At 45.7% G+C, this 22,335-nt stretch overlaps 1 protein-coding gene across 2 annotated transcripts in view; it reads right to left on the reverse strand.

Annotated features, from left to right (window-relative positions):
* LOC310754485 (gamma-aminobutyric acid receptor subunit gamma-4) overlaps positions 1-15,460 on the reverse strand; it is a 38,866-nt gene extending 23,406 nt beyond the window's left edge. Inside the window, exons 1-2 of one of the 2 annotated variants that reach the window (XM_083596450.1) lie at positions 14,219-15,460; positions 572-723 (exon numbers count right to left, since the gene is read on the reverse strand). In XM_083596450.1, coding sequence (XP_083452576.1) covers positions 572-723; positions 14,219-14,433 — 367 coding nt within the window. In that variant the 5' untranslated portion in view covers positions 14,434-15,460. The remainder of the gene's footprint in view (positions 1-571; positions 724-14,218) is intronic. The other variant, XM_083596449.1, reaches the window with a different exon arrangement.
* Between the last annotated feature and the right edge of the window lie 6,875 nt (positions 15,461-22,335).

Below are 22,335 nucleotides of genomic sequence, written 5' to 3' on the forward strand. Positions count from 1 at the left end.
GTTTCTGGGCTCTCTTGGAAGGGCAGCCTAAGGAGCAAACTAATGCAACTTATGGCTAACATTTTTTTTTTAAGTAGCCACAATAAAAAAAGAAGCAGAAGCAGCAGGTGCAGAGCCCTGATCCAGAAAGTGTTTTCAATCTGGATCAGGAGCATGTGCTAGTTTTTCTGCTGAAAATTGTCCCCTATCTAGCAGTTGGGTAGGGAAAATTTTCCAGTAGAAAACTGGCCTGGGACCCCTCTATGGCTGCTTTTCCTCAAAAGTAAAAGTGGCCAGATTAAGCTGCACCCAGTGTACACCCACCTGCCCACCCAGACTGACTGTAAGTAAGCAAGTGGTAGACTGAGACTGGGGCCGCACCCCTTTTGCTCTCATTGCCCATCCTCTCCTACTTTTGCCCTCTGCCTCTACACCCCAGTGCTGCTGGACTTGGGAACCTGGTGCTCAGCATTCAAAACATCAGTGCCAGCAATCAATCATGTTCCACGTACTTCCCCTTTCTTTGCAACCTGCACCCCTCAGTCAAGGGTGCCTTCCAGCTGAGGTCTCCCTTGGGAGGAGGAAAACTTACTGCTGATATCGGGGCGCAGCTTGTTGTCATAGTTCTGGAGGAGGGAGTTGAGGATCTGTGTGGCATCCGTCTCCTGGGCTTTGGGGGTCAGGACCCAGGTTTTGTTGGTGTTGCTGAGGTAATCGTAGTCATATTCCTCTGTGCTCTCTGCCCTGCAAGAGAAACAGGAAGTCCATGGAGGAGCGGGCAATGGGAAAAACATATCTTGATCTCAGACCCTGGAGAGTTGCTGGCAGTCAAAGGAGCTACTCAGGGGCAGGTGGGGGCAGCAGGGGACATTTCTGCCCATCAACACCATCGCAACATTTTGGAGAGGAGGTACCGTATTTTTTGCTCTATAGGACGCACCCGACCATAGGATGCACCTTGTTTTAGAGGGGGAGAACAAGAAAAAAAATTCTCCCCCTCTCTGCGCAGCCCCCCTTCAGCGAAGCGGCAGGAGAAACAGAGCCCCTTCCATTTCTCCTGCCGCTTCGCTGAAGGGGCGCTGTGCAGAGAGGGGGAGAATTTTTTTTCTTGTTCTCCCCCTCTAAAACAAGGTGCGTTCAGTGCATTCAAGGTGCATTCAGTCGCCTTCAGTGAAGGCAACCCGAAGCCTCTGGAGCGCAGCGGGAACTTTCAACCTGCTCTTCCTGTTCCTTTCAACCTGCTCTCAAAGAGCAGGTCGGGGCTGGCGGGGGAAGCTCGGGTTGCCCCCCCCCCCAGCCCCGTGGACCACACATTCACTCCATAAGACGCACAGACATTTCCCCTTAGATTTTAAGAGGAAAAGGTGCATCTTATGGAGTGAAAAATACGGTCTATAACACAACAGGCATACGTGAACCTCAATACAAGTTGATGTGCTATAGCAGTACAAATCAATATAGGACTATCTGTGTTCCTGGTACTTTACATAGCACAAGAGGAGAACTCCATGTCCCAAGGAGCATACAATCAAAATTCAGCACAGGGAAAAGCAGGAGCAGTTTGGGTGAAAATGACCAGCAGGGGGTAAAGCAAGAAGCAGTATGCAACTGCGACAGTTCCCCCTGCTTAGGCTTACTCTCAGGGTAAGGAATCATAGGGCATGGGATCCAGGGGGTGCTCATTTGAATAAATGCTGTTCAAGTCACTGAAGCAGAGTCCAAATTGTGGGGAAATAAATATACGAATCCCTGTGACCCATGTGTGTGGGGTAAATAACAAAAGAATCAGCTGGGTGCCTGGATTCAACATGTGGGGCTAAACTCACTTTCTTTTTTCCCCCCTTTTTTAATTTTCTTTTTATTGAGTTTCTCTTCAAAAAACAAACCAAAAGAAAAAAAACAAATAAACAAATTCAAAAGAAATATCCATACATAGCACAAAAATAACATCCATTACAATTCTTTGTCTTCTTCCTTGAATCTTTATATCTTTAGATATTTAAACCTTTCCTCTACGCACCTATTGACCTCGTTCCCTCCCGATTTCGGGCTTCTTAATAAAGATTCTTTCTTTTTTCTGCAGCTATTAATTGTTGGGGCTAAACTCACTTTCTAGTAGGAGAGAGCACCCAGTAGCAGAGTTCAAACTCACAAAAGTTTAGCAGCAGTATAACATGGGAAAATAGGTTCTTAGACCCCTTATCCTGTTTGGTAATATAAAGATCTCCCCTCTTTCTATCTCTCCTGCAATGAACAGACCACACACTGTTAAGTACATTTAAAATGCTTTGCTTAAAGGTGTGTGGTCTGTTCATTGCAAGAGAGGTATAAAGAGAGTAGCTTGTTCAAAAGGTCAGATTAATGCGTTTATCCAAACAGCAGCAAGAAGAACACAGGCAGAATACTTGGAGTGAAGATTAGACACATACTTCCTGATAGGATACATGGTGAAAAGGGTGATAAGAGGAAGAGAATGCTCCACTTCCTTACTCATTGGAGAACGTATGTGTGTGTGTGTGTGTGTGTGAGAGAGAGAGAGAGAGAGAGAGAGAGAGAGAGAGAGAGAGAGAGAACTAGTTGAGTCTAGGAATCCAACTCTGTGGTTTTAACCCCTTTTCACACTAACTAGCACTCATGCATAGTTATGTTTTACTGCAATTTCCCCCACACATGACATGCTCATGCAGAGATAACTCCTGACAAAAGTGAAGGCTGCAAAGAACCAGGGCTGTAAAGAACTGGAGGCTTGAGTGGCAGGTGCTCTGCTACACTAAATCTGTACAGTTCTGGGTATCTCATCTCAAAAAGGAGATTGAAGAGCTGGAAAAGTTTCAGAAAAGGGCAACAATAATGATCAATTAGATGGAGCAACTCCCCTGTGTAGAAAGGTTGCAGCATTTGGAGCTTTTTAATTTAGAGAAAAGGCAAGTAAGAGGCAACGTGATAGAAGTTTATAAAATCATGCATGGCATGGAGAAAGTGGACAGAGAAGACTAAACCCCCCCCCCCCAGAAACACTAGAATTTGTGGGCATCAAATGAAGCTGAATGTTGGAAGATTCAGGACAGATAACATGAAGTCCTTTATGCAGCACAGAGTTAAACTATGGAACTCCCTTCCACAAGAGGCAGTCATGGCCACCAACTTGGATGTTCTTAATAGAGGATTAGACAAATTCATAGAGAAAGCTATCCATGGCTACTTCTTCCTCTACAGGCAGTAATGCTTCGCAACGGCAACTGCTGGAAACCAGAGGAAGGGAAAGTGCTCTTTTGCTCAGGTCCTGATTGTGGGCTTCTATTTTGAGCATCTGCTTGGCCACTGCAAGAACAGGATGCTGGACTAGATGGGCCCCCTTTGGCCTGATACATCAGGGCTCATCTTATGTTCTTATGCTCTTTTGAATCCCAGGCAGGAAAACTGAGAGATCATTTCAATATGTGCCATTGGGTAAGTTGGCTGCTGTGATGTGCCCCAGCACACGTGCACGCACGCACACACACCCCGTAATACAATAAGGCACTGGATTTAAAGACGTGTGCCTCGAGATGCCCCTTCCTCTGCCTGCTTATTGATTCAATTTTAGTGAGAAGTTTACAATCTCCCCTCCCAGCTTCCACTTCCCAGTAATAAGCAGGGGAAGCTCTTCCATCTCCCAGGTGTAATAAGTGATGGCAAGGCTCCTGCAGGCACCAAGCAATTAGGGAGGTGCAGGGGACATGCCTTGTGCCTGTTAATGGAAATGTCACACGCAGCAAACATTTTGCAATCAAGAGCTGAGCAGGCTGGAGGAGATGTTGTGTCAAGACACAGCAATTCAATCTGGCAACTTGTGAAAGGTACAGCCCAGCTCTTGTCTTGCTCAGACAGAATCAAGAGGAAAAGGTATTCATGCCTGACATACTGTAAAACCTGCTTGTCAAAACAAGCACCTCTCTTGACCAGGCAATTCATGAAAAGGCAGCTCAGGTGGGAGAGACCTACTGGAGCACTATCATCCTGTGTGCGTGTGTATGCGCGTGCACACACACACACACACATTTTATGGTGGGTGTGCATGATGGGCTGTGAGAGGCAGGCAAACTAAGGGACAGCTTTCTTCCCTGGCCAGGGATGTGTCAGCCCTATTAATTAACAGATTCAGAAGAGAAAGATGGATTTTGACATCCCCTCCTTGGGTGATGCTTGACATTATCCCAAAATCAAGCCATGTCAGCAGAGGCCAAGCACACTTGGTTAAAGAAAGAGCACCCAGACCTCAACTACTGTAGTCAGCTCAGAAGGGGGCAACAAAAACACACCAGATTGGCAGATTCAGAGATTAGTTTCCAGATCTGAATTGTGCTGTTTTTCTGGTCCAGACACTTCTGAGGAGGTGTGTAACTCATCAACTCTGATTGGCAGTCCATGTGGGAAACAATAGTTCAGCCAAAATAAAATTTCATGTGTGGCTAGATAAGCAAAGGCACATGGGGCTCCCCTGTATATTCGTAGAGAGAGCACTCTGTGAGGTCACATCCTCTGCTTATCTTCACAGGGAAAGGTAACCAAAAGAAGAAGAATCCTTACTACTTATGTCCTGCTCAGAGCTCAGTCTTCTTCCCCATGTAACAAAAGAGAGAGGATGCTTGTCTGTTCTCTCCTGAGCACAGACTCCATTTTGATCTCAACCATATATTTTGTAATGTACAAGTAGATTCTGCCTGTCTTGTTTTTTACTGCTGCTTACTGCTCAATCAAATCTGAAGCTTTATGTAAGTAAACAAAAAAAAATATATTCTTGCATTACAGACTTCTCTGAGTTTATTTTGTTTAGAGGGATAAAAAGGAGAAGATACAATCTGCTGAAGCATCCTGGATAATAATATTAAGGTAAAGCAACCCTTTGTCTCAGGAGTTTCCACATTTTATAATGCAAAGAAATGTCAATTTTAAACTCTGCTTACTAGACATTAAGCTCATACAAGTAAGAGGAGGGATAAATAAGAATATCCTATCCTACACTCCAAATCCATCCAAATCCATCCAACATCCCACAGGCTTACTTTTGTTCAGTCACCCATAATTTGTGGTTGCCACCAGTCTCTTCCCCCCTGGTAGGTACAGAGAACAGGGTCACCTCTCATTTGCAGGGGGTGTCAAGATGAAGGGGGAAGGGGGGAAGGTTGACGGCAAGGTGCTGCAGCTCTGCCCCTTCCCCCAATGGCTCGGGGTAGGCTTGGGAGTCACGAGCAGGCGGCACGCCGAATGTCACCACCCCTCAGTGATAACACCCAAGGTGGACCAACGCCACTGCTCCCCTTCCTCTGCCCCTGTATGAGGGAAGGCATACAGTGGAGTTGGGGTTGGAAAGGGAGGATTAGCTTGGGGAAATGGTGGCAGAGAACAAGGTGACCTGATAGTTGATTGATAAAACTGTGGGGAGTGGAGGAGATTCTCTCAAAGCAGTAATCACTTGAGGACCTCTGATGAAACTTGTTGCCAGTAAGAAGAACCAATAAGATGCCCATAATGGGAAACCCACCAGCAGGACCCAGGCACAACAGTGACTTTCCCCTCCTGTAGCTTCTAGCAACTGGTAATCTGAAACATCCTCCGACTGTGGAGGCAGAGTAGAGCCATTGTGACAGAAGGTTTAGACTCCAGTTTTTGGGATAAGATTTGTTAGTTTTAAGGTGTTACAAGCCTCTTCCTTGCTACTAGAGCAACAAATCTTGGCCTCTACCCTTGAAATGGCTGTCAGCAGAGAGCAGATGGAAGGAGAACATCTTCATAATTCACAGACATGGTCCATTGCTGAGATATTGGGATGGCCTGTCATACGGATGATTTTAAAACTCAGAGGTGAACAGCCTAACTTCAATCATCAGGGCAGCCACCAATCCCCCTATGTAGCAGAACAGCCTGCTGCTGAACACCAATTGTGGTAGAATACTGGGCTACATGGACCTTGGGTGACTCAGAAAGGTTATGCTTATATTCCAGTGCAAGCCCCCCCCCCCAACTTTGGGGCCTGCTGGCACATATGGAATTCTGAGAGGCTATCGTTTTGGGCACCACTCACAAAATTGCTTTTGCAGGGCAAGGAAAGGGAAGAATATAAAAGCTGGATAGGATCCTCTTTAATTGGCCTGATTTTGACATGGGGTTTCCCCAAGCCACCATCCCCATGTGACAGCTGATTCTGAAGTCATATCTAGCCTGTCATAGTTTGGTTGCTCCTTGGGATGTTTGCAAAGGGAGAGGACCATGGTTGATTGACATACTTTGCATGAAGAAGGTCACAGTTCCATTGGTCTCACAGCCTGCAGCCTGTTTGGCTGGATGGACAAGAGTTGCCGTATATCAAAAAGGGAAATTCCTGACATCTGCAAAATTGACATGCCCCAAAATAGTTGAGCAATTTTTGGGAACAAACCCAAATTGTTTAGCTCTTTCCCCCCCAACAGTAATTTTTAAGGTTTTGGAACTGTTTCCACTGCTTTTTCCATGTTGCCATACATCTGGGATTTCCCTGACATTTTGCCGCTTCGGCAAATCCCCACCACCACCCGGCGCCCATTTTTACACCCCAAAACCGGGACATGTCAGGAATTTTCCTTACATGTGGCAAGCCTAGGATGGACTGAAGGCAGCTCCATCTGTTCATGAGAGGGATCAATCACTGGCCCCCTGCCTGCATTCTGGCAAAAGAGGGATGTAGGAGAAGGGCATTATTTGTGACAAGGAGGCTTGGCAGCAAGGAAGTGATCAAGGTCTCAGTTTACCATCTTCACTCTCCTCTCAAAGTACCCTCTAACAGCATGTAGTAATTTGCATGGATAAGCTGGTTCCTCACTTAAAGCCTGCTGTGGATTTCCCATCACATTTTCAAAGAAGTCCTGTGAGATCTGCTGACAGCATTGTTGCCAGCACAACAATATACACCTCAGCTCCAGTTTCAAATGATTTTCTAAGCAAGGACTGGGTCTCCCCCTTCTCCCGGGAGAATATCCGTCATGGTCATGCTATCTTCTAAATGGTGTATGCACTGAAATTTGGGGGAGGATTTCTTCAAACTAGTCAATTAATCACCTGACATAACTAACGAATTAATTATCCCAGACCATATCTGTGTTGGATTTGAAATCCTTTTTTATATATATGAAATTGTTTTATATGTGTTTTCATTGCTAAATTGCTTCAAGGTGTTTCAAAGGAAGTGATCTGTAAAAGAAATTAATTAATTAATCATCTGATGTAAACTAAAGGCTTAAGATACCTCTCAGTCCGAGTTGAAAGCTCAGCTTTTGGTTTAGTTTCAAAATCAAAACTAGTTCAGGTGTTGTTGTTGTTTTAAGGTGAAGAATGAATAGGAGAAGGAGCATGGCAGCTGAGGGCTGCAGGGGCTGGCAGTGGGCTCTGTGCAGGGGTGGTGGGGGTTAGGATCTGGCCCTTGACAAATGCCTCCCCTTGACCTGTGGCTGCACAAACCCACAGAAAGGGAGCACTAATGGGTCTATTCAGGTTTTAGAAACAACAGCCAAAGAAATAGCCACAGATATCCAGGAGGGAGATTGAGCTGGTCCTCATCAGAGGGCTCTGTCCCAGAACCTGTTAGAACATCATCCAGAGGAGAGTTGTTCTATACCTGTCTGTCCCCCATCACTGGATAACTGCGTCTGGGACCAACCTTTCAAACTGCAGGCCCAGGCTTCTTAGTCTGTGTTTATGGATCCCAGCCCCAGGCCTTTTCTCTTGAGAGAATCCCCCCCATCTTTCCCTCCCCCCCCTTGGAAAAGCATCATGGCCTCAGGGTGCCCTGGGCAGGGCTCAGCTTGCCTCCTTGCCTCTCATGTTGTTGTCTTCTGCCTCTAGCCTTTGCACAACTGCCCTCAAAAGGACACTGTAACCGCTTGGGGTGATGCATGGCAGAGAAGAGACAGGTGAGAGGCTCTCCACTGCAATGGGACCAAAGACCCCTCTGGCTCATGAGCAGACTGTCTCTCTGTCAGTGAAGTTTTTCATTTTGAATTTTACGTTTTATTTTTGAATTTGGCACGTTTTTCTCAATTTTTCGATTTTGTGACCCCCCCCCCCCACTTTTTAATATTTGAGATTGCTAGTGAGAATTTTATTGTTGAGGCAAACTTTAAGCTGTCCAAACTTACAGAGGACAACTATATCTGCTGGAGAATATAATAATAATAATAATAATAATAATAATAATAATAATAATAATAATAAATTTCCCCAGACACTCTAGGCGGCTCCAAACAGAATATTAAAAACATGATAAAACATCACACATTAAAAACTTCCCTAAACAGAAACCAGATTTAAAATGAAATGCATTTTGCCATGCATTGAGCTAGAATGGATCAGAGGAGGGAGCCAAGAAGCCGTAACAGCAAAGGGGAAATGGGATTAAGAGAGTGATATAGCAGCATCACTCCCCTTTGACAATATTTCAGCTTCTGAAATGATTCACACAGCGAAAGACGAAACTGCTGCTCAGATGCTTGATAATCTAGAGGCTGCATCTGCATATACAAGCAAGACCTAAGGGTTTTAGTAGACCACAAGCTAAACATGAGTCAACAATGTGATACAGCAGCAAAAACACACACCCTAATGCTCTTCTAGGCTGCATCAATAGAAGTATAGTGTCCAGATCAAGAGAAATAAGTAAGTACTGCTCTATTCTGCCTAGGTCAGACTACAACTAGAATACTGAATCCAGTTCTTGGTGCCACATTTAAGAAAGATATTGACAAGCTGGAACATGTACAGAGGAGGGCAACCAAAATGATCAAGGGTTTGAAAATCAAGCCTTATAAGAAACAGTTGAGGGAGTTTTTGAGGTTATTAATACTGCACATTTGGAAGCAGTTGGATGAATAAAAACTGACTCTTCTTTGAAATGAAAATTCTCCAGTGCAAAAATATGGTTCAGAATCTTTACTTCCAGAACTTTAACTCCAATCATAACACTAAAAGTTACATTCAGTTAGATGCACGATTTCTTACACTGTTCCCATCATAAGGTATAATGTCTTAGATCAAAAATAACTTGCATGCTGAGTTAAAAATCAAAGCTCTGACTCTTCTCCATTCCAGCCTCCATTATCCTGAGGCTGTTTACTGGAAACAGAATCAACACATCCTTTCTCTTCAGTAGCTTGAAAAACAAAAGAGCACCCCCACCTAAGATGCATGTCTACAGATTAGCATATGCATAGACCTGTAACACAATCCTTTTTCATGAGATTTAAACATCTTGTGACTGGGCCACAAAGATACAGCCCCACTTAATGATTAACCAGTTAGGCTCTCTTCAGCTTCAATGGAAATTTCCAGTCATGTTTCACAGTATAATGCAGGCAGATCATATATTTATTTTCCATTCCAATATATATTAAACAGTTAACAGGAATTGGGTATGCTTAGCTTAGAAAATAAGAGATTGGTATGAGATATGATCGCCATCTTCAAAAATCCAAAGGGCTAATACATGGAAGATAGAGCAAGGTTGTTTTCCCTTGCTCTGGAGGGTACAACCCAAACCAATGACCAAATTACAAGACTTGGTCTTGTAACACCAGGAAGAGATTTCTAACAGTAAGAGCTGTTAAGATAGTGCAACAAACTCCCTTGGAAAGTGACACACTCTTCTTCCTGGAAGGTTTCTACACAGAGATTGGATGGCCATTTGTCCTGGATGCTTTAGTTGAGATTCCTGCATTGCAGGGGGTTGGGCTAGATAATGCTCTGGATCTGTTCCAACTCTACAATTCTATGATTCTGTAGGTTCAGGTATAGTAAAGGTAAAGGGACCCCTGACCATAAGGTCCAGTCGTGGCCGACTCTGGGGTTGCGGCGCTCATCTCGCTTTATTGGCCGAGGGAGCCGGCGTACAGCTGGAAATGTGGCCAGCATGACTAAGCCACTTCTGGTGAACAAGAGCAGCGCACAGAAACACCATTTACCTTCCCACTGGAGTGGTACCTATTTATCTACTTGCACTTTGACGTGCTTTCGAACTGCTAGGTTGGCAGGAGCAGGGACCGAGCAACGGGAGCTCACCCCATCACGGGGATTCGAACCACCAACCTTCTGATCGGCAAGTCCTAGGCTCTGTGGTTTAACCAACAGCACCACCCGCGTCCCGGTTCAGGTATACAGTGGTGCCTCGCAAGACGAAATTAATTCGTTCCGCGAGTCTTTTCGTCTTGCGCGGTTTTTCGTCTTGCGAAGCATGGTCCGTCGCAACTGCACCTCTTCAAGCGGCTTTAAGAAAAAAGGAAACAAACTCGCAAGACGTTTTCGTCTTGCGAAGCAAGCCCATAGGGGAAATCATCTTGCGAAGCAGCTCAAAAAACGAAAAACTCTTTCGTCTTGCGAGTTTTTCGTCTTGCAAGGCATTCGTCTTGTGAGGTACCACTGTACTAAGTGGCAATTGAAGTGAAAAATAACCCCTTGCAGTGAGTCCTGTATGTTCCAGAACTGAACTGCAACACGATGAATGTGTCCACTTTGGGCAGAAAACATTTCAGTGTATTGTTCCAGAAAACCCTCAACCCTAGTCACAGATAATGGCAGAGTATTGTTCAAATGACATGACAAGCCTTCTGGAAGAGGAGTGTTCCCTACACTCCACAACAGAGTGCAGCTGCAGAGAGAAAGATCTAGTGCGGAAGTGGCAAGATGCATGCAAATCTTCCCAAACATATGTGGGGAGATGCAGTAGCCACTGTGGAATACCTCCAAAACAGACTACCGACTAAGGGAACTATATACACACCTTTTGAACTTTCACACCCAACTTGTTACACATACATGCTTTTGGCAGCATTGTCCATAGCTACATATTCAAAGAGAATAGGCACAAGCTGGACTCCAGAACAGAAAAAACAAATTCTACTTACTTACTCTTCTGGAGGAGAATGCTACAGAATTATGGGCTTAAAGACAGGAAATGTCAGCTCAAGACATGTAGTTTATTTTGATGAGCACAGCAAAGCTGACAAAAGAGGAACTGTTGTAAATTTCTCTGAGCAACCACAGGAAGAAACACAAGATGTAATGTACTTCCCACAACTAATATAACAGTCCAGATCTGCAGTCTACTCTAACAGCACCCTTGTACAGGGGATGAACAGGAAGAAGGCACAGAGGACTAGACTACCAGCAGTAGCAGCAGAAGTGATGAGGAACAGTCTGATGGGGAGATGCCTGAATTTGAAGAAAGTGATGAGGAAACTGAGGCAATTCTAGAACCAGAGGTCAGACACTCAGCCAGTTCAAACAGAAGTGTTCCGCCACTAAGACTGTCCTACATTGTGAGGTTGGTACAACCCCTAGAACCTTTCACCAGGGAAGAGATAGAAGGGATGCTAGACACTGAAGCTTGCCTCTGGATGAATCCTGCACAGGAAAAAATAGATGCACTGCACCAGAACAAAATCTGGTCTCTTACCAAGCTTCCTCAGAAGAAGGGGATTGGAAGTAAGTGGGTGATCAAGGTAAAGCAGGGTGCAGATAATTCAGTGCTATAAAGTGAGGTTGGTAACCTGTGGCTCCTCTCAGAAATATGAAGAAGACTATGATGGAACATTTGATCCTGTTGTAAGATACACTACTATTAGAATGCTTTTAAGCATAGCAGCATATAAGCAAATGGGAGTGAGACACATAGACATTAAAGCAGCATTCTTGCACAGCAAAATCTCAGATGACAAGATTTACATGAAGTAACCCAAAGTTTTTATCTAACCAAATTAAGCACATTTAGTGTGTAAACTTCAGAAGTGACTATATAGCCTCAAGCAAGCTGCTAGGCAGGGGTCAGCAAACTTTTTCAGCAGCGGGCAGGTCTACTGTCCCTTAGACCTTGTGGGGGGCTGGACCTTTTTTTGGGGGGGACAAAAAACCGAACAAATTCCTATGGCCCACAAATAACCCAGAGATGCATTTTAAATAAAAGTACACATTCTACTCATGTAAAAACACCAGGCAGGACCCACAAATAAGCCAGAGATGTATTTTAAATAAAAGCACACATTCTACTCATGTAAAAACACGCTGATTCCCAGACCATCCACGGGCTGGATTTAGAAGGCGACTGGGCTGGCCCCAACCACCGGACCTTAGTTTGCCAACCCATGTGCTAGAGCATGGAATAAAAAGTTACATAGCATGCTCATACAACTAGAGTACAAACAAGGCTACACAGAAAAGTATTTGTACACTAAATGCAAAAATGGACTATTTTGGACATTATGTTTTGGCATTTGCTGATAATCTTTTTATTGCAACTGAAAATGACCAGGACTACACAAAAGTTGTAAAGCATCTAAGCAAGGAGGTGGAGGTTAAAGAAATAGGAAAAGCTCAATACTATTTAGGTTTTCAAACAGAGAAGAAGATTAATAATTTCTTCTAAGTCAAAAACAGAATGTCACTGAACTGCTTGACAATCTGGAGATGCAAGAAGCACACCCAGTTGCAACACCTATGAACGCTGGCTTTTTAAAGAGCCAAGAACACTCAAGACTATTGCCTGACAACAATCAGTACAGGTCAGCAAAAGGAAAACTTTTGTACCTGACCACCACCACTAGGCCAGATATTGGCAACACAGCTGGAATTCTGAGCAAAAAAGTAGGATCACCCACTGAACTGTAAACTTAAGTTGCCAGCTGACAGTTACCCTGAACTCATAGGTTAAATGGGCATTGACTAGGCTGGGGACTCTAAAGAGTTTAAATCCACAGGTGTTTATTTTTCCTCATGTTTGCAAAGGCTCCCATTTCTTCGGGCAATTATAAACAGAATGGTGTACATTTATCTTCCACAGTCTGAACATGCAGCTGCCTGCTACAGAGGTGTGCAGAGAGTTAGCCTGGCTTGATGAACTGACCAAAGACTTTGGGTTAGTGCAGGAGAGGACCTTTTGACTGACAGAGGACAACCAGAGTTGTCTGAAGCTGTCATGGAGTGAGAATTTTCACTCAAGAACCAAGCATATTGGGGGAATTTATCACCTTGCGCGTGAGGCAATTCAAGATGTACTTGTAGAACTGGCTTATTGCCAGACAAAATAAATAACTGCTGATCTTCTCACCAAACCTCTACTGAGAGACAGTTTCCAGAATCTTCGAGTCAAGATGGGACTCAGGGTGGTTAATAAAATGTGCATGAAATTGTTATATATGCCTGAGAAGGGGGTTGTGGAGAAATGATGCTCCAGTCAAAATGTAAAATTCCATGTTTGCTGGGATGAACAAAGGCTGAAGACACAACGCATCCCCTGTAAATTCCTAGAGGGCACTCCGTGAGGTCACACCCTCTGCTTGGAGGGGCTGGAAAGGTAACAGTAGGAATATAATTCTTATTACCTCCTTCCTGCTCAGAGAACACCCTCTTTCTCACCATGCAGCTGTAGGATAGGATGCAGGGTCTGTGTGGTCCCGATCTAAATAATGTATTTTGTAATCTAGAAGTGTACTTTGCCTGACTTATTTCACTGCTATTTTCTACTTGATTCGAGTCTGCAACTATGTAAGAAAACAATATTTTTATGTCCTTACATTACCGACTCCTGTGTTGTTATTTTATTTAGAGGAATAAATAAAGGATAAGATCCAGTCTGCCAAAGGCATCCTGGATAACTATAACTAAGCTACACAGCTTAGTTCCTAGTTTCCTTGTCAAGGCTGTGAAGGATGGTATATTTTTAACTCTGATAACTACATGTGAATCTCACTCAAGTGAATAAAAAGATAGTTAATAAATAATATATCCTATCCCACCTTCGAAATGTATCCCAGCAGCTGCCTCTCTCCCCCTCTTGGTTCTGAACCATCCTAACTTGAGTCTTAAAGAAGGATAGAGAAGCCTCCCAGCCAGGGGACATGATGCTGCTCCACTAAGCGCTTGCGAAGAGCCTGGAATCCCCCCTCCACACACACATCCCCATTTTACAGGCGCGAAGGGTGAGGCCAAGCAGGCAGTTCCCCTTCCACCTTTCTCCGGGGGACACGACTCTGAGTGCCTGCGCTCAGACTAAAAGGTCCCCAGAGATCACCCGCTCTCCTCAGTCAGCATGCAGGGAACAAGTGTAGCATTCTCAAACAAGTTGTTGGGGCTGGGGTATGCCAGAGCGCGGCGGCGGTGGCGACGTGTCCGCGGCCGACTTGTCGTAGGTCCCAGAGAGAGTATGGGGCATGCTGGAGCCGTAGGCAGGGCGCTTGCTCACCTCGTTTGGGAGGCTGGACCGAGGACCAGGCACATCAGGAGAACTTTCCCAGCGCTCATCCTCAAGAGAGCGCTGCCCGAGCCCCGCCGCAGGCGCCTGGAGGTACTCCTCCACCTTCGGGGAGGCAGGCAGGCAGGCAGGCAGCCGGACCACCGGACGAGAAAGGCGTCGGCGTCGGCAGGAATCCCGTCCTCCTGGTCCGGACAGTAGCGCATCCGCCGTGGGGACGGCCTCTGCGGGGACGGGACGCGGGACTACACGGTCTGGGCTCCGGGAGCGCAAACACTTGTGGCTGCCGCCGCCGCTACCAGCGAGCAAGGAAGAAGGAATCGGTGGAGAAGTGGCGGCGGCGGCAGCGAAGGGACCGGCATTCCCTCAGGAGGGTGCTTCGACGTGCTGGCAGCAACGAGCACAGCCGAGCTCAATCCGATCCGAACCCCAAGCCTGGAGGGCGCTTGAGTGGGGGAGTCGCGCCAAACCTCCGCCGAAGCGCGACTAGGCGCTGCCGCCCGTCGGGCGAGATCGACACGTCCACAGCCTCTCAGCCCAGCCCTCTCCTCGCTCTCTTGCTTGGGCTACCGACTCCTGGCTCCCCCTTATCCTTCGGGAGAGAAGGGTAAAAGTTTAGCATCGCGCCGCCTAGCCGCCCTCCGCTGTTTTGGCCCAGCAAGCGAAGTGTGTGCGTGAGACGCAACCGGGCCGGGCTGGCAGGCGTGCAGGAGAGCGGCTCCCATCCTACTGGGTCCTAACGCCCCATCTTCTGGTCTTGGGTGGAGGAAGGAGCCGGCGACATTGGCAAAGAGCAGCGTCCCCAGGCCCCCAAAGGCAGTGTCCCTCGATATCCCAGAGGGCTACTCCCGGGGGAAGGAGGGTCTGGACGAGCCGAAGGAAGCTAGAAGGGGCTGAGCGGGAAATGCTGGAAGGTCTTCACCCGCTGTTAGAAGGAGAGCAAGGAGGGAGCCAGTATAACTTCTCTAGAGAGGGAATTCCAAATTTGCTTGTGAGCAGCTACCACTGAGAAGGCCTCTCCCATTCAGTGGACCTGTCAAGTCATGAGGCTCTCACAAATTTCTAACTACTTTGGGGGATATCATACACACAAGTGGCTACCAGCCATGATGGTTATGCTCTGTTTCCACAGTCAGAGGGAATAATTCTTTTTTCTACTAGTTGTTGGGAACTGCAGGGTAAGAGCAGAGCGCTCTTGTGATTGGGTTCTGCTTGTGGGCTTTTTCTGAGAGGAGATATGATAGCCATTTTCAAATATATATAAAGCACTGTCAAATGGAAGATGGTGCAAGCTTGTTTTCTCAACCAGCTACAAATCCACCTAACAGTTACCTCGTCCAGCCAACATTTTACCAAATTTTCTGCAAGAATATCAAGATACACTACATCCACAGAATTCCCCTGATCTACCAAGCTTGTAACTCTATCAAAAAGAAAGAGATTTGTCTGGCATGACTTGCTTTTGAGCAACTCATGCTGGGTCTTAGTAATCACAGCATCCTTTTGTATGTGCTCACAGATTGATTGATTGTTTAATTACCTGTTTTATTAGGATCTTTCCTGTTATCACTGTAAAGCTCACTGGACAGTAGTTACCTGGGTCTTCTCCCCTCCCCCTTTGAAGACGGAGACAACATTTACCCGCCTCCAGTTTGCAGGGACTTCACCTGTTCTCCAAGAATTCTCAATATAGACAAAAGCTCCAAGATTACATCCACAAACTCCTTGGCTTCAGCTCATCAGGCCCTGGAGATTTGAATTCATTTAAAGTACCGTAACTAGGTGTTCCTTTACCACCTCTTTTCCTATCTTCAGCTGCAGCTACTTCCTGGCATTGTTTATTCTGTTATCACTAGGTTTGGCACTGCTTTCCTTTTGGATGTAGACAGAGGCAAAGTAGGTGCTCAGCAGTTCTGCCTTCTCTATGCCACCCAATAGCATTTTTCCGCCTTCTCCACACAGTGGATGTACTACTTGCTTGTTCTTCCTCTTGCTTCAAACATAGCTGAAGAAACCTTTTTTATTCTTTTTAACCTGTCTCGCAAGCCTGAGCTCATTCTGAGCTTTGGCCTGAGTGACATTCACCCTGCAGCTGTTGGCTATTCATGCATACTCTCCATTTGTGATTTCCTCTTTCTTCAATTTATTATACATGCCCTTCTTAAATCTTAGCTCATCTCTAAGCTCCTTATGCAGCCCAACCATTTTCTTTAGATGCCTCCCACTTCTCTTTCTTGTTAGAATTGTCTGCATTTGTGCCTTCAAGATTTCACCTCTAAGAAATTCCCATCCATCTTGGACACCCTTCTCTTTTGATTATTTCTGACATGGGATTTCACCTGGTAGTTCCTTCAGCTTTTGGAAATCAGCCTTCTTAAAGCCCAGAGTGCATGCCTGACTACACTCAGCTTTCTTTCACCTCTATATAGTGAAACTCAGGAGAAAACAATTACTTCCTCCCAAGTTTTTTTAGTACTTCCATTTTGGTGATCAGTTCTTCTCTTTTGGTGAGGACCAGGTCCAAGACAGATGATCCCTTTGTTGCTTCTTCCACCTTCTGGGAAATGAAATTGTCAGTGAGGCTATGGAGCAATTTGTTGGACCTTACATTCATGGCAGAGTTTGAGTCCCAACAAATGTCTAGTCTCCCATTGCAACTATATCTCTCCTTTTTGAACCTTTGGTAATCAGCTCTAGGAAGGCGTTATCCAAGTCTGGCTTGGCGATCTATGGCAAACACCCACTGTAAGGTCACTGTTGTTTCCTTCTCCTACAATTTTTACCCATATACTCTCAATATGCCTTCTGGGTCATGGGTCACTTTACAAGCAGAATGCTACTACTCCTCCCTTCCTGTTTAGTCTATTCCCTCTAATACACCTGTATTTCTACATTCTAGTCCTTAGTTTCATCCCACCAGGTTTCAGTAATGCCTACTAGGTCATATTTGCCATCCTGCATTAAAGGCTCTGATTTGTCCTCCTTGTTTCCCATACTTCATTTATGTAGAGCCAATGATACCATGAGTCATTCTCTCCACCTGCTTCCTTCTTGTAGTTCCTTGCCCTTTAGCAGGTTTCTGGAGTACCACCTCAGTTTCCTGTGCATCAATGAAGCTATTATCCCCAGGACCAGGTGTTCCCCTGTCATCTGTAGTGTTGCTTCCCTCGCCCTTGGGATTTAGTTTAAAGCTCTCCTGATCAGGTTCACAAGACTCTTAGCAAGCATGTTCATGCCAACTGCTGTGGAGGTACAACTCATCTTTTTACAAGAAGGTCTTCCTCAAAGAAGCAGAGACTTGTGCTTTCCAACAATGGATCATGGAGGCAGAGAAGAGCCACTACATACATTTTTCCAATACTGTTTTAAATCTATCAGATTTGGTGTCCATCACTGCCTCTCATGGGAGAGAATTCCATAGCTTATGTGATGCATGGTAGTACTTCCTTTCATCCATACCCAGTCTTCCAAAATTCACCCGCATTGGATGCCCATGAGTTCTAGTGTTATGAGAGAGGGAGGAAAACTCAGGCCTTTTCCTCAAGAGGTAGACTGGGGCTACAGCAGAGATAAGAAGTTCGAGAAGGCAGCTCATGGTGGCCTGGCAATTGCCTCATGTGCACAGTTGTTGCGCTGCTGAGTTCTGCAGTACAAGTGGCAGTTGACAGTCATGCTGCTCAGATTCACACTGATAGTTCCAGTCCTTGGTGCAGGAAGGCTGAATCTCCCACCCCTTCCTGGCCAAGTGGTTTGTTGTTAAGGAGTGTCTTTTCTGTGTTTAGGCCACAGTCTTCTATTTGAGGAGCTCAAGGTTCTAAGCCCCAAACAAAATGAACTTTTTCATCCATTGCCCCCTGCTCTCTGTGCCCTCCCTCAAACTTGCCCTCAGTGCTTGTCCTCAATGGGCTCATTCTTATTGGGCAATGATGAGGCAAAATTAGGGTTCTGCATTGTTTGTCTCTTAGCAAATGTAACCCCAGAGGAGGCAGGTGTATTTGGGCACCAGTCACCACCTGGTATTAGCCAGCCCTCACCTGCCTGCTTTCTTACTTCCAACCAGTGCAGAAGATGGTGCTGCTTGTCAGCTTCCTTCTCCTTAAGCTCACTGTTGCCCTTTGTATAATTTGGCAGGGAAGAGGAGGAGGAGGAGGAGAAGGAGAAGGAGAAGGAGAAGGAGGAGGGTGGAAAACTAGGATTAATTGGCTTTGCTGGTCACTGAATTTGGCTTCATTGGTCTCTCGGCTTACTGCCCTATTTGTTCCAAAGGGTGCCAGCCTACAGCCTTGTTCTGTTGTATGATAATTGGAAGGCATGTTGTGGCACTGCTGCCCCTACTCACTGAAGGGTAACTTGGCCTGTGGGCCTTTGAGAAGCCCAGCCGCACTGAGGTGATGATGACTCTGGGTGGAGCAATATGCTCAATGATGTAAGCATCTCTCCTGTCCTATGGTCCCTCTTCAAGGGCAGTTGTCCCACACCAGACAAGCCAGCTGGGAAGAACCAGCACAGAGCAGATGCTCTGTCCTGTCTTGCACATCATTGATCAGCCCTCCAGCTGGTCTCTGCTTCCAGCATCATTAGAGCCAGTGATGCTGCATGGATGAAGCAGGAAGGATTCATTTGGCTTCCAGGAGCCTGGTTGTGCTCCATGGGCTGACAGAGGGAACAGAAAGTGTTTTAGAAGTGCAGGTTGAGCAGTTGTGACAAGATGGAAATTCAGAAGAGATGGAAAGGGGAGGAAAGAAGCAGCTTCCCTCCTACTCTCTCTCCCCTCCCCAATATATCTGAGCACCTTTGTTCTTCAAGAGGGCCAACTCCCAGTGTAGAAAACCATTTCCCAGTAGAGGAGGCAAAGTGGAAAAGAGATAAGGAAACAGATGGCATCATGTGAGATTAAACAAAAGCATACATGGAGCTCCGCCTAAAAACTCCTTCCCTCCACTGTTGTCAACAAATGTATCCTCTGGTGACTTTGAAATTTCCTGTGGTGTGGCTGAAAAATTGGTGTCTGAGTGCTTCTTCCCAGCATATCTAGGTGTTATTAGTAGGGCCCACACCCTATTATTTGTGGTGCAGATTTGCTAATTTCTCTCTCTCTCTCTCTCTCTCTCTCTCTCTCTCTCTCTGTGTGTGTGTGTGTGTGTGTCCTTCCTTCTCTACTGAATTTCAGTTTGGTTTTTAAACATAGGAATGCTAGTGCTGCAAACTGTGGTTTACACTAAAATCGCACATACCCTAATGCTCAGAATGCAAATAGTGGTGCACCTCTTTGCACAAATGATCACACATACGCAATTCACTCTCTTTTTGACGGCACACACAACTGCAAATTGCTGTGTCACTTGGGTGTCTTCTCTCCTAATGTTTGCTAATCTTGTTTGTCACTCTTAAACACAGAATAAATCTGTTGGTGGCAAAGAAAAACTAAACATAGAACACAGAACTCTCTGGATGGCAAAATACAAATTAGGAGCAAGTACTCTTTGGTCAGAGCTCCTGCAGATATATAAAATCACAAAATATCCAGCAAGGTAAAGTGTGAAAATATATGCCGTTAGACCTTTAAAATATGCCCTTGTGAGTTCCTACCAAAGTTTCCCTCTTCCCCTAGCATAGTAAAAGGACCACATGCATGGTAAGTTAAAAACAAACTCTCCAGAAACATTACACAGGCAGTAAAGCTTGGCTTAGTTAACAGTGGTGAAAGTTCCTAAATTATTGGTATAGGAACAAAACAGCGGCTTGTAAGAGCCATGCAGTCTAAAACCTCATCACATGTTGAGCTTCTCTTGTAGACTGAAGGGGAACGATAGGCTTGAATACCTTCCTTCCAAGGTGAGGGGAAGTGACCTAGCTAAGCCTGGCAGAACAGTTTTCTCTATAGTGTTAACTCCTTCATGCACTAATTAGACTTAGGCATGTTAGTTATATGAGGATTGATATCCCACAGCCTGAGATGCTTAGAAGAGATGAAGGGGAGATGCACCACAAAGAGGAAAACCCTTCCAAGGAGAGGAAGGAAGGAGGCCTCAGGAAGCCCCAGCAACATGAAAAGCAGAAACAAGGAGAATGAAAGGGAAGCAAAGGAGAACCTTGCAGAGAACCCTCTCAGGAGCAGGCAAACGGGGCCTCTGTGGTTCACTACTTTACATTTAATAGGACGGCAAGCTATAAATAATGCATTATTATGTAATGATAATTATTTCACTTGAAACACACTTCTGTGTCAAAAGCATCATTGTCTCAACTCCAGCTCTCACCCTAGTGTCATGCGAGTTGACTCTACTCTGAATCTCTTCTGCTACTAGGTCCACTAGTGCCTGGAAAGAGTTGGTCAGGGCAGGAGGCTCTCAGTGTGGAGCTCTATGTGGAGTGTGGAGGAAAAGGCCCTACCTTGTTGAGGTATCAGTCTGGCCAGTGCTCAGCCCTGATGCTGAGGCACCACCTTTCATGAACCCTGACAAAACAGCCCTTCCTCTAAGTACAGTCTAAGTTCTGGACAACATCCCCGGAGCTCCTAGCAGCTTGGCAACCTTGTAAGTGGGTTGCTCTTTGATAGCGCAGAGAAGTTAAAAACATAAGAAGAGCCATGCAGCTGGATTAGTACAAAGGGGGCCCATTTTGTTGAGCATCTTCTTACACTGGTCAACCAGAAACCCCAAAGAGAAGCCTGTAAGCAGGACATGAGTGTACCTGCTGTGGGAGACTGCAGTCAAATTCAACAAATGTGTATTCTTGTTGATGAGTAAGTCTAAAGGTAAAGGGACCCCTGACCATTAGGTCCAGTCGTGACCAACTCTGGGGTTGCGGCGCTCATCTCGCTTTATTGGCCGAGGGAGCCGGCATACAGCTTCCGGGTTATGTGGCCAGCATGACTAAGCTGCTTCTGGCGAACCAGAGCAGTGCACGGAAACGCCGTTTACCTTCCCGCCGGAGCGGTACCTATTTATCTACTTGCACTTTGGCGTGCTTTCGAACTGCTAGGTTGGCAAGAGCAGGGACCGAGCAACAGGAGCTCACCCCGTCACAGGGATTCGAACTGCCGACCTTCTGATCAGTACGTCCTAGGCTCTGTGGTTTAACCCACAGTGCCACCCGCGTCCCTGAGTAAGTCTAGGTGCTGTAAATTTCTAGGTAGGCAGACGCAGACCATAGGAATGTAATTGGTGGAAAGAGAGCTCTGTGTGGTGTCATTCCCCCTGTTTCCAATGGCAGGAAGAAACAAGAGATATAAACTCTTCTCCTTTCTGTCGTTCTCTCTCTCACTCTCTCTCTCTTCTTCAAGCTGCAACGAATGCACACATGGCTATGCTTGATCTAGCTCAGGCAGAATCCTGATAGTGGTTATGCTATAAATATAAGTATTTTACCTGCATAGTTTTACTGCTACCTTTGCTGTGAACCAATGCAAGACTGTTAAGTAAGTAAACAATATTTTTAAAGCTTACTTTACAAGTCGTTGCCTGATTCTTTGTTATGTGGGGAAACCAAGGCGAAGCCAGCTTAATTCCTAAGCTGCAATTGCTCAAAACAGAAGGCTTTGCAAGCTAATTTTCCAAAGCTTCTATTTTTGCTGCCACGGATGGGATTTTAAAACACTGTATAAACCCTCAAACATGGGAGACTGGAGGAATAAATTGTAAATAATATATCCTCTCCTACCTACTAAAGCCCAACTCACGGCTCCTACACCTGAAGGTTAGTCTAAAAAGGCTCCTGCTCTTGCTCACTGAAGGGAATTACTCTTCCTGCCTTCCTGGAACAGTTAGTCTAGAACTTTGGCATTGCAAAACATGACTCATGGGGAGACTGTTCCACAGCAATTCCCCTCGGCATTAGCTGCAGGATGGCATCCTCTGCAATATTGCTTGGCATGGGGAAGAGATTGCTGCCACCTCCACCACAATTCTTCTCTTTTCCCATGCAGTAGAAGGGCTGTCCTGAGTCCAAAGCAAGCAGTGCTGAGCCTGCCTGTGCAGCAGGGAAGGAGCTGGGTTTTATCATGTGGCTTCTGCTCTAGTGATATTGCCCCAAGCTTTCTGGACTCACAATTCCTTTAACAAATGCAGCCCTGGCCAGGTGGCGCCCATACCCCTTCTCCTTCCTCC

The sequence above is a fragment of the Podarcis filfolensis genome (assembly GCF_964270895.1).
Source record: "Podarcis filfolensis genome assembly, chromosome: Z".
Taxonomy (NCBI): Eukaryota; Metazoa; Chordata; class Lepidosauria; order Squamata; family Lacertidae; genus Podarcis; species Podarcis filfolensis.